This window comes from Lynx rufus, unplaced genomic scaffold, assembly GCF_022079265.1.
Source record: "Lynx rufus isolate CCGP_SWC_20201006 ecotype Redwood Valley unplaced genomic scaffold, mLynRuf1.p SCAF_8, whole genome shotgun sequence".
In the NCBI taxonomy this organism is placed as follows: Eukaryota; Metazoa; Chordata; class Mammalia; order Carnivora; family Felidae; genus Lynx; species Lynx rufus.
This window is the reverse complement of record NW_025814896.1, coordinates 129,328,510-129,341,906: the sequence shown is the minus strand read 5'-3', so window position 1 is coordinate 129,341,906 and position 13,397 is coordinate 129,328,510. Positions and strand designations below refer to the sequence as shown.

The window sequence follows — 13,397 nt, the reverse complement described above, 5'->3', positions numbered from 1 at the left end:
TTTACTACTAACACCCTGACAGCCACTGGGTTGAGGTTTCTAAATGATGGGTACAAAATCGGCTACTACATTCGGTAACCGAACGTAGGTTGCTACCAAATCGGTTACTACAGTCCCTTTACCAGCCTTCTGCTGCCTACTGAAGGCCCATGGCTCTCAGGGGGGCCCACGGTTCCCACAGACACACCTGCTGTTCCTGTTGCTCTTGACTAAGGAGGGGAGGTGGCCAATGGTCATAGCTGTATAGGTCTGGGTAATACATACGTGCAGAGTCACTCTGTGATTTACCTTTCCCTACATGAAGATTCCTTCAACTGAGACCAAGGAAGGAAAGGATGTATTAAGCACTACTATGGTCTCCATTTAGCTTTACTTTGACAAGTCTCATTGCCTGCATTCCTTCCTGGTGGTCAGTACTGAGACCCCTGCTGAGGGGAGATGAATGATCAAGATCTCCAAACTACCCAACATCTCTATGACATAATGGACAACATCTGAGAGCACCACAGACACAAAACATCCAAAACTGAAACCTGAAACAAGAGGACAAATGAGGTGCTCACACACAAGGCCACCCCTCAAGCACTCCTACCATGAAAAGGCTTCAGCCTGTCATAGGCTGCCAGACAGCTTTTTCATGTCTTAGATATAAAGTAATGGCCAAGAATCACTGGACATGAAGGAAAGTCCCTAACGGTAAAAGCAGAGATACAAACAAACAGGATATGAATACTGAGAGACCATGGTGAGAACGTGGGTAATGCAGGGAACAGAGGAACAGGTACATGTGCATCTCTGAAACAAGACTAGGATACTATTTTATTTTAAGTGTTCCTGGAATTTAAATAAGAAAGCCAAACTAAATTTTAAAATTTGAAAGAGGGATGAGAAGATAAAACTGAAGACACTCTTAGATCATTTAACAGAAGATCAAAAAGTGGGCAAAAGAATAAAAGGGGTAGTAAACAAAGAAGAAAGTGCAAAAAAAAAATAGAGAAAGAAAGAGAGTAAAAAATTAAAAAAAGGGAAGGAAGTAAAAATAAAATTACCAAGGAAACTGATTAGGGAAAGAATATAAGAAAATTTCCCAATGATCTGAAAGACAAGAGTTTCCAGACTGGAACAGACTAAGTGAACACCACAACAATGCATTTAGACTCACAATAAAACACACCCTTACGATACAGAGATGAAGAGAAGGTATTGAAATATCCAAAAAGGAAGAAAAGCCATATATAAAGTAACAACTTAGAATGATATGGGACTACCTGACAATCCTGGGAGGAGAGGACAAGACGGATGCCTTCAAAACTCACAAGGAAAAGATAATTATAAACCTAGAACTGCAGACACAGCCAAGCCTACTATCAAGTTTAAGGGGGAAATTCTGGTTATCTTTCTGACATGGGACAGTCTTCAAATCAAAATGCCTCCATGTAACCTTTGACAGGAAGCTATTAAGATTTTGCTCCATCAAAATGAGAGAATAAGCGAAGGAAGGAGAAGAGAAGAGATCTCAGAAATGCAATATGCAACACAAGAGAGGCGCAGCAAGTCCCAGGATGGCAGTTGCTTAGAACACACAACAATTAATTCACATCAAAGCAAGAGAAAAGACAAGTCCAAGACGGAGGCTTCAAAAGGAAGACAGGGGGAGAGAAGACAAGAAAAAGGGAAAGAACTGAGATATCTTTGTAAAGAAGAGTTTTACGTTCCATCGGAAGACTGAAGGAGAGAAATGGGAACAAAGCAAACAACAATAAAGGAAATGATCCAATTCAGGGACAACAAAACGCTGCAAAAAAAGGAAATATAATCATACCCAGCTCTGTAGAAACAACATTTACTAACACAGTGATGAAACTACGGCCTTAACCACACTAACAGAACAGTAGGACAAGCAGGTATGGGGAGAGGTAGACCTCCATGAAAGGAAGTCAAGAATCATGTAGCACTGCGGCAGCAGCATGAGCCTACTGTTTTAGAGGAGGCAGGCAAAGACCAGAAGAAAACCATTACCTACGCCAAGTGTTCCTGTTAGAAGACAGGTGTTCCAGCATGACGAAGGGGGGCAGCAATCAACTGTTTATCGATCACAAGTCTTTCGATTCCTTCACTTTCATGATGTGCATACATTGCTTTATAGCTAAAATTTAGGAGATGATGATGTCTGTTTGGACTCTTGATTTTAGATCGGCACCTCCCACCCCCACTCATTTGTTTCTCTCCATGACGCGGGTTTTTCAAAGTGAGAAGACCAGTTGACTTGCAGAGTGCCTCACCCTCCGTATGTATCTGTTTCCTTCATGTGTTCTTGGACTTGCTCCCCTATCCCCTGATTTACTGTAAAGCAGAAGTTCAGCTCAAGGACTGTAGATTCAGAGTGAACAATTTTACTCGTAATGCATCTCTGCAGGAGGCACAGAACACCAGGCTGACCGTGATATCACACGTGGTAGCTTGATTAAAGATGGTGGCAGTCAGACTTGTACTTTATAAAGCTAAATCTCCCCTTTGAAATAACAAAAGAAATATATTAAAAATATGCTGAGCTAATACTTTGGTATCACGCAAATATCTTTTACCCATCAATCTTTCACCTGACCACAGTCCCGTGAATGACTGCATGAAACCATTATTTCACACTGGGATGCAAAATTGGTGATTTCTATCATTCATTTCACAAAAAATAAAAATCTCCTTAAAGGAAAAGAGAGAGGGAGCAGCATTAGTCACAACAGTCAAGACATGGAAACAACCTAAGTGTCCGTCAACAGATGTATAAATCAAGAAAAAGTGCTATTTACATGTACACAGTGGAATACTATTCAGCCACACAAGAGAAGGAAATCCTGCCATTTATGACAACATGGATGGGATTTAAGGGCATTATACTAAGAGAAAGAAATAAGTCAAAGACAGACAAATACTATAAGACAGTCTCACTTATATGTGGAATCTAAAAACCACCACCACCTCCTCATAGAAAAAAATCAGATTTGTGGTTACGGGGGATGGGAGTGGGTAGAGTGGGCACCGAATAAAGGTGGTCAACATGTATAAAACTTCCAGGTGTAAGAGAAGTACGTACAGGGGACATAATGCGCTAAGATGGTGATGAAGCAACATGTTCCAGTCAAGGAACAATCTGGGCAAACAACTGAAACCAACCAAAACACTGCTGTATGCTATATTCGAAAGAGTAAAAGATCTCATCACAAGGTAGAAAACTTATTTATGTATGTATGTGTGCATGTATGTATCTGTAGAAGATGAGGGATGTTAACTAAACAGACTTGTCGCTTTACAATGTATGGATATCCAGCCATTACGTTAAACACTTCAAACTTACACGGTGCTGTATATTAATTACAGCTCAATAAAACTGAAAGAAAAATAAAGTAAAATAAAATTATTTATATTCATCCATGATTACTTAACATGCTTATTGTAGGCAAGGGCCCAGAACAAATAATTCATAGATTACCCCAAGCCCATAAATATGAAAAAAGCTTCATGAAAAACACAACTGAAAACAGAGATATCACTGCCTATGCACTTAAAATTAAGTATTTTTCATCGTGGTGGTGGTATTTTTGTTTGTTTTTTAATGGATAATTTATCCAAGTGGACAAAATTACAGTGATTGCTCATACACTGTTGGAAAAACAAAAGTTTATCTCTAGGCTACAGGTTTGCAGATGATTTCATTTTCTTCTATACATGTTTTTATATTCCCCAAATTCTCTCTAATGAACACTCAGGGAAACAACATTTTCATTTCAGCTGTTAGGACAAAAAAGACGACAATAAGACTGGCACACTGTGGATTCTCACCCGTATCCTCTTTGTGGAAGACATTCTAATATGTCATAACAAAGGGACAGCTGGTCATTTCGTTCACAGTTGTAGATACACTCTAGAGCGACTGCCATCAGTTGGTCCTGATCAGGAATAATTTTTTGCTGCAGCTACAGAGAAAATAAAGCATGCTGTTGTAAGAGTCAGATTTATAGTCCGTTTTTCCCTAGCCCAGTACAACTGTCAATAGAATATTAAATAGTGCAATTAATCACCTGCAAAAACAAATCTTGATTTTTCTTTAGCTTACAGACTTTTGGGGTCTTTAATAATTCTGAATGAAATCACATTTTAATTACAGAATCAGCTAGAAAAGATAATTTGTACCCATAAGCTTTGCATCTGCTGAAAACAGATTCTTCAATTTATGACCCATTCAAGATAAAGTGGATAGAAGAAACACAGTGAATTAAAAAGGCACTTCATTAAAAACATTTCTAACCCTAAAGCCAAATTTTATGTGTTTCAATTACAAAAATATATAAAATTCCTTAACTAATATTCAGAGATGTTTGAACCTACTATTTTTCAGTATGCATTATATATTAGTCATGTAACTAAACAGCACTGACAGTCTATTCAAAAGAAGTCACACTGTAATGCAGTAATATTCAAATCACAGAGCACACTCTGGTGCAGAAAGAATGGCTACTTTGGGTCACTGTCTTCTATAGGATACACCCTTTCCATCGCAAGTCAGACTCCCATTCTGGAGTATTTTCTAGGATATAAAAATACTGTATTTGTGCCTTGTTTTTCTCATCTATACAAATGGATATTAACAACTCTCCATAATGTCACAGTTGTGAGGACTAAATAAATTAATACGTGAAGAACGCTGACATGATTACCACCAAAGAAATGAAAATAGAAAGCTGAAACTATATTCTTAGAGCCCTATTCAATGACAAAATAAGTTTAGAGCCCTCAATGACAAAATAATTTCCATAATAAAGACCCAGTGGGGTTCAGCATTTTAGCAGAAATTCACAAAACAGATAAGAAAGTGATGGAGAGAAGCTACCAAAGGCATCTATCATCTCGCTGGAAAAATCACATGGATGGACGGAAGAAGAAACATTCAAGGTTATGAGGAAAGTACAGTTTTCTGAGGTAGTATGGTTACAGGAGTTCTACAGATTTCTTCAAGGTGTTAAGAGAAAAACATCCCATTAATTTGACATCGACACGTGACAGTTATCCAAGGTTGCAAAGTGACAGACTGGTTAAAGAGACAAACAGGGCACAGTAAAAGTCATTATTGTTTCATTAAAATCGCTAACTTTTCCTGATTTCTTACTGTGTGCCAGGTACTCTTTCTATGTGCTTCACACGCATGAATTCTCAATTCCTCAAACCACCCTGTAAGGTTAATACTAGTTCTATTTCGATTCTACATAAAGGGGAAACTGAGGCCCCAAGAGGCCCTATAACTTGCTCACGGCACAAAGCTGGCTGTGGTCAGGCCAGGAGTCAAATGCAGGCAACTGGCTGCAAAACCAGGGCTAAGGATACCTGCTCTCACAGCCCCTCAGCCCTGCAGGAAAAGCCCCTTAGCCCTGCAGGAACAGTCCACAGGAACAGGCCCTCAGCCCTGCAGGAACAGGCCCGCGGGAACATTTCACAGTAAGAATGGGAGAGACTGACAAAAACTACAGTATTCAACAACGCAGCTCCTACAGGAAAATGAAAAAAACAAACCAGTTTGAATGAAAAGGAATAAATGGAAAACCAACTGCAGCAGAAGCCAAACTCTTTGATGTTTCCCTGGATTCCCCTGTTTCCTTTCCTGCCCTCCCTGCGACACTAAAGAATCACTTGGAAGTTAAAGGTTCTAAAGTCCATACTTGATCATATGTGTTCAAAATCTCCTGCTGAAAACCCTTTTGCAGTCCTACAATGTGAAAGGTAAAAAATGAACTTTCTGCCTTCCACTCAAGTCCTTCGTGCCTGGTGCCAGCTCACTGTTCTGGTCCTACAAACCTCTATGCAAATTTTAGTTCACTCAAATTCAATTACTTGCCTTCATCTAAACATGCTATTAGTCTGATTATGTCTCCTTGTCGTAGTGTACTTCTCAAAAACTCAGTCTTGCCCTATCTACGACCTCCCTAATAATCCAGTTTTATCTCTGCCTGGCTTGAACTTCAATTGGACTTGACCAGATTGTTACAGCCTCTTACATATGCTCAATACATGTTAATCCAAAGACTCTATCCTCATTCTACTCTGACATATAAATTATTTTTTCCTCTTTATATTCCTATGGCATCTTTTTGTTTGCTTCCCGTGCCATTCAGTATACCTTTCCTAATGCAATCTATTAGCACATAAATTGTAATGATCACCATTTTAAGGCACTTACCATTCGTGCCCTATTCATCTACCTACAAGATGTCTAACTTCATAAAGTGTAAAACACACTTCCTCTTATTTCCATCATGCCGGCCCTAATATCTCAGTAGTGACTATTAAACCATCATTTGCCCCACCTCGAGCTAACAAAAAAGAGCCCCTTTAAAACTTTCTAGGAAGTCAGTGAGTCTTCCCCACCATGAGTAGCAGATTATTCTCCATGCTACACAGCAAGGTCAAGTGTAGGAAGATTATAATTTTATTTTAAAGAACAGTCTTGGGTGGCTCAGTTGGTTAAGCGTCCGATTTCACCTCAGGTCATGATCTCACGGTTCATGGGTTTGAGCCATGCATTTGAAACTGCTTCAGATTCTGTATCTCCCTCTCTCTCTGCTCCTCCCTCGTTTGTGCTCTGTCTCTCTCTCTCTCTCTCAAAAATAAACATTAAATGAATGAATGAATGGATGAATAAATGAATTATAAATAAATAAATAAATAAATAAATAAATAAATAAATAAATATCTTAAAATTATGCACTACAGGCTAGTAGATGAAGAGCAGATGATAAGACAGGATATCTGGAAAACCCCAGAGAATGAAGCAATATAAGAAACTAGTAAAGGGGCAGAATACAAAATTAACATACAAAATGAATAGCTTTCATATATAAAACCAACAAACAGAGGAAGTGAAGGTAGGGAAAACTTAATTTATAATAGAAAAAGAGAAAACTAAAGGCTTAGGAATAAATTTAACAAAAAATGTGCACAAGCTACATGAAGAACATTTTTAATACACCTGAAAGACAGTAAAAAAAAGACAGAATGATACCCTCCTTTTTTTTTTAATATGAAATTTATTGTCAAATGGTTTCCATACAACACCCAGTGCTCATCCCAACAGGTGCCCTCCTCAATTCCCATCACCCACTTTCCCCTCCCTCTCACCCCCCATCAACCCTCAGATTGTTCTCATTTTTTAAGAGTCTCTTATGGTTTGCCTCCTTCCCTCTCTGTAACTTTTTTTTTTCCCCCTTCCACTCCCCCATGGTCTTCTGTTAAGTTTCTCAGGATCCACATAGGAGTGAAAACATATGGTATCTGTCTTTCTCTGTAGGACTTATTTCACTTAGCATAACATTCTCCAGTTCCATCCACGTTGCTACAAAAGGCCATATTTTATTCTTTCTCATTGCCACGTAGCATTCCATTGTGTATATAAACCACAACTTCTTTATCCAGTTGATGGACATTTGGGCTCTTTCCATAATTTGGCTACTGTTGAAAGTGCTGCTATAAACATTGGGGTACAAGTGCCCCTATGCATCAGCACTCCTGTATCCCTTGGGTAAATTCCTAGCAGTGCTATTACTGGGTCATAGGATAGGTCTATTTTTAATTTTTTGAGAAACCTCCATACTATTTTCCAAAGGCACCCGTTTGCATCCCCACCAACAGTGCAAGAGGGATACCCCCTCTTTTTGAATAGGATGACTGGATGTTATAGAGATACTGGTCTCTTGCTCTCTCTGCCCCTCCCCAGCTTATGCTCGTGCATGTGCATGAAATTAATTAACTGAACCTTAAAACTTCAATAAATAAATAAATATTAGTCTTGCTAGGCTAATTTACAAATCTAATATAATCACAGTAAATATAAGCTATTTTATGGAATCAAACAAGTTGTACTACAGTTCAGATGAAGAAACAAACTTTTATAAGAATAGCTTAAAAAAAAAAAAAAAAAAAACCTAGGGAGAAAAACCATAAAGGAACACCACCCTTACCAGACTTTAAAAGCACACTATAAAATCTCTACAATTAAACAGTTGGTCCCAGTGTACAGACAAACCAGTAACAATATAAAACCTCTAGGGGAGCCTGAGTGGCTCAGTCGGTTGAGCATCCGACTCTGGCTCAGGTCATGATCTCACAGTTTATGAGTTCAAGCCCCGCATCAGGCTCTGTGCTGACAGCTTGGAGCCTGGAGCCTGCTTCGGATTCTGTGTCTCCCTCTCTCTCTGCCCCTCCCCCGCTCACACTCAGTCTCTCTTTCTCAAAAATAAATAAACTTGCAAAAAAATTTTTTTAAGTCTAGAATTAGAACTAAATGGAAATCTGATATAAGACAAAGGTGGCATCTCAAATCACTCTAGAAAAGACCAAATTTGTAATAAATGGTGCTGGGACAACTAGGTAGCCATCTGAGGAAAGAAATTAGACCTCATGTCACCACACAAAAAAGTGAACTCCAAGTAGATTATGGATCCACCCAGAAAAATAAAATCATACAAGTACTGAAAGAAAATGAGTGGATTCTTCTTTGACCTTGGAGGGAAAAGCTTGCTCACCATGACTCATAATACAGAGGCAATAAAAAATTGCTCAATTTGTCTACACATAGTGAACTCCAAGTAGATTATGGATCCACCCAGAAAAATAAAATCATACAAGTACTGAAAGAAAATGAGTGGATTCTTCTTTGACCTTGGAGGGAAAAGCTTGCTCACCATGACTCATAATACAGAGGCAATAAAAAATTGCTCAATTTGTCTACACATAGAGATAAAAATTCTGGCTGACATAACCCACCAGAGACAGAGTCAAAAGATAATCTACCAACTGAAAGAAATATACACAATCCATACCATTAAAAAGGGGGGTAATTACGCCAATGTACCTGAATTTCTACAAAAGCAAAGCACAAAGGAACAAAAATCCAAATGAAAAACGGGGAGAAGACAGGAATGGACAAGTAACCAAAAAAGAGATAATCCGCTCAAATACATGAGGACATTTCAAATTCACTCATAATTAAATGCAAATTAAAACACACCTGAAATACCACTTTCCACTTCCCACATTAGTAAACATGTTAAACTATGGCAATGAATTCTGTCCACAAAACTGTAGAGCAACAAGCATGGTCTTATACTGCTGGAAGGAATGTCAACTGGACCAACCATCCCCCGTCCCCACCGCCCCGAAGGAAACTCTGGCAATGCCGACACAACCCTTGCCTGTAGGCTCAGGATGCCCATCGTAGGAACACACCTTGAAGGCATACCAAAGACACAAAACCGGGGCGCCCGGGTGGCTCCGTCGGTTAAGCGTCCGACTTCGGCTCAGGTCGTGATCTCACGGTTCATGGGTTCGAGCCCCACAAAGGGCTCTGTACTGACAGCTCAGAGCCTGGAGCCTGCTTCGGATTCTGTGTCTCCCTTTCTCTCTGGCCCTCCCCTACTCATGCTCTGTCTCTCTCTCTCAAAAATAAATAAACGTGGGGCGCCTAGGTGACTCAAGTCGGTTAAGCGTCTGACTTCAGCTCAGGTCATGATCTTGTGGTTCATGAGTTCAAGCCCCATGTCGGGCTCTGTACTGACAGCTCAGAGCCTGGAGCCTGCTTTGGATTCTGTGTCTCCCTCTCTCCCACTCACGCTCGCTCGCTCTCTCTCTCTCTCTTTCTCTCAAAAATAAACATTAAAGAAAAATTTTTTTAATAAATAAATAAAATAAACATCAAAGACACAAAACCACATGGGAACAAGTTATTCACTACAGCATCGTTTGTAATTACAAAATACTAGAAATAACAGAAAGTTGGGGAAACTGAATAAATGAATTTTTAATTTTATTATTTTAATTTATATAGCCTCACATGGCTAGAGGTTACCATACTTAACTGCATGGTAGAGTATAAATTTTTCAGTTCCCTAAGGAGTATGGGCCAAAAGTAGGCAAGCGGGAAATTGAAGACAAGAGTTTAAAGTGTTAAGTAGACTTTCCCATTTGTGCCACTGCTGGGATACAGGGCCTATGTCAGCACCCAAAGCTTCCAAACTCAGGCCTCTGGAGGACTGCACCATAGAAATATAGGATAGCTGCAAAGAGGAAAGTCCTTCTGAACCTTGAAACAGTTTGATTCCCCGTCAGATGAAAGTGACCTTCATCACTAAGAGAACGACAGGAGGAACAGAAAAACAGGAGTGGGAATTATTTGCAGCATATAGCAAGTGGATTTCCACCAGAATCACTAGATAAATCGTCAAGTGCACATTCCAGATCCCTACCCCCCAAATTCTCATTATATCTGGGTTGGGCCTAGCAGACTGTTATTTTTTTTAATGTTTATTTATTTTTGAGAGAGAGAGAGAGAGAGAGAGAGAGAGAGAGAGACAGAGAGACAGAGAACAAGTTGGGTAGGGGCAGAGAGAGAGGAAGACACAGGATCCGAAGCAGGCTCCAGGTTCTGAGCTGTCAGCACAGAGCCTGACATGGGACTCGAATCCACAAACTGTGAGATCATGACCTGAGCATAAGTTGGTTGCTTAATCGATTGGGCCACCCAGGCACCCCCCCACTTTTTGTTTTAAAGTCTTGGGCACCTGGGTGGCTCAGTCAGTTAAACGTCCAACTCTTGATCTGCTCAGAGTTTGTGAGTTCGAGCCCCAGCATTAGGATCTGTGATGACAGTGCAGAACCTGCTTGGGATTCTCTCTTCCCTCTCCCTCTGCCCCTCCCCTGCTCACACTGGCTCACTCACTCTCTCTCTCTCTCTCAAAATAAATAACAATCAAAAAAATTTAAGTTCATAGTTCCCATACAGATGCATTTTTAAAATGCTAGTATAGCAGACAGAGAACATGAGAAGGCAGAATATTTTATTCCCAAATCCTCTTCATCCAGACTTGCCCAAGTTCCTTCACAAGTTCTACTTTCCAAAGGGCCATTCAAGCAAAGAACAGCAGCTTAAAATCACAGAGGAGTGCTTAAAATCAGGATGTTATACAAAAGAAGAAGAGTTTGTAGCATACACTACAGGTAAAAGGGCAAGTATGTATCTGTATTATTGTCCCCAAATATGCACTCCCTTCTTCCCTGCCTTATTAACATCAGGCTTGGCCACAGACTTCCTCTAGCCTGTGAAATGTGACCGGATGTCACGTGACATACTTTGAGCTAAGTTTTAAGAGTCACTGTGCAGTTCCACTTTGTTCTTTTTCCCTGTGCCACAGCTCAGCAAAGGGGGCCTGCTCTTTTAGCCACGTCCCAGAGCGAACAAGACATGGAACACAAGAGAAGCCCAGACACAGCCTGTATGACACTTGCGAGTGATGAATGTCTGTTCTGACCTACTCATTTGTTAATGCAGCGTAACTTAGTCCAAGAGGTCTGATACAGAAATCACTGCTCCCGTGATATTACTGTAAATACTCTGCGCCTAACACATGGCAGATCTTTTTGGAAAGGGCCAAGTAAAATAAAATAAAAACAATGCTCCAAGCACAATCCTCATAAGCAAACAAATGGAATCAAGTGATCTAAAGCATCATAATGAAACCCAGTTTCAGTCCCTCGCTCATCATCTGCCCTCACAAAATTTACTGAGCACCTGCTCTCTACAAGGCACTGACACTCTGGCAACACACAGATGCAGGGGACATAGAGAACACACATAGGAAACAAGGGTGGGAGAGACAAACATGAGTGTTTTAATAAAAATAAATAAACACCAATTATGAGAGTGTGACATGGGTTATTACGGAGGCAGGGACAAGACCTGTCATAGCACAGGTAAGTCACAGGTCTCCCAGCAGAGGGAATCTTAGACAGCAGGATCTTGAAGGGCAGGTAGGTGTCTGCAAAGGGAAGGGAAGAGAAGTTGACCATCCCTAACAAAGGAGACAGTCTATTAAGACATAAAGAGACATGAAAGACCGAACACGGTGAAGACAGGGTGAGAAGTTCAGTGTGAGTGAACTAGCACATTCCTTCACAGAGGTAAACGAGGCTCAAGAGGCAGACTAGAAACAGACCACAAAGAACCCTCTAGAGAGCCTAACGTTTACCCTGTGGACATTGGTAAGCCACTGGAGGCTTCCCATAGATCATGATCCATGAACATGAGCAAAGTTCTGTTGTGGAAAGATAATATTGTTAGAAATATAGAGGTTGGATCAGAAAGGAAGAGCCCAGCAACTCCATTGTTCTCTGCTTTGATGTTTACATATTTCAACAAAAGCAAATGACCGTATGTTTTATTCAAAAGGCACATGCTAAATTGCCAAGTAAAAACAACAAAAAGCTGATGACATACAAAGGATTTACAAGACTCTGTAAGGAAGAAGTATCACAAACAAGATTACTAGAAAGAATTTAAAGTCACTTCCTTCTTCCTCATAAAACATTCATTTTCAATCCATCCTGCTTCTCACATTGTGTTCTGCGGTCTTAAGCAACCCACCCTTGGCTCACAGTAAACCACCCCAAATTCAAAACCAGAATACTAAACGGGAGCTGCTTATGAGAAGATAGAAAATTTTAAAACGCCAAAGAATAGATATATTTCTGAAAAACGACCCTTTCAGAAACCAAAAAATGTGTAAGGTTAGCTAAGCAACGTTTTCCTTTTTTATCTGGATTATACCGCTTAAGACCATACACCTCAGAAGACTTCAGACTGCAATAAAGGTTAGCTCAAGGAAGTGCACTCAATTCGAATTCTGGATTGGAAGAAGGCTTCAATGGCCTCTGGCTTGAACCCCAATCCAACCCTTTGACTCTCACTACAAAGTCAGGGCGTTCAAGTGGCCATGCCACCCCACTTGAGCCACTGCCAACAGAAAGGGAGCCAGTATCTCTTAAAACAACATATTTGATTTATGGCTAAATTAAGAGGTTATTTACTTTGCTAAAGTATACTGTACTTAACAAAATGACTTATTGCCAGTGAATGTGAACAACGACTTGAATTCTACAGCAGTACAGAGCTTTAAACACAGCTGACCCTTGAACTGTGTGTCCACTTATATGCCAATTGTTTATAAATACGGGACAGGACTGTAAATGTATTTTCTCATCCTTATGATTTTCTTAATGACGTTTTCTTTTCTCCAGCTTACTTTATTATGAAGATACAGTACAGAATACATATAACATTCAAAACGTGTTAACCGGCTATTTATGTTATCGGTAAGGTCAACAGTAGGCTACTGATAGTTGGAAGTTTTGGGAGAGTCAAAATTATAAATGGATTTTCACCTACGTGGGGGGGCAGGGGTTGGTGCTCCTAAATGCTGTGTTGTTTGAGAGCCAATATATAGTAGTCTTAAGCAAATACAAGAGATATTAAGAAAAATCAGAGTTCCTTATGACATCCTAAAGATTTTCATAAGTATTTT

At 39.9% G+C, this 13,397-nt stretch overlaps 1 protein-coding gene across 1 annotated transcript in view; it reads right to left on the bottom strand.

Annotated features, from left to right (window-relative positions):
• NBAS (NBAS subunit of NRZ tethering complex) overlaps positions 1–13,397 on the bottom strand; it is a 334,006-nt gene that overhangs the window by 184,640 nt on the left and 135,969 nt on the right. Inside the window, exon 26 of the mRNA XM_047068027.1 lies at positions 3,838–3,971. Coding sequence (XP_046923983.1) covers positions 3,838–3,971 — 134 coding nt within the window. The remainder of the gene's footprint in view (positions 1–3,837; positions 3,972–13,397) is intronic.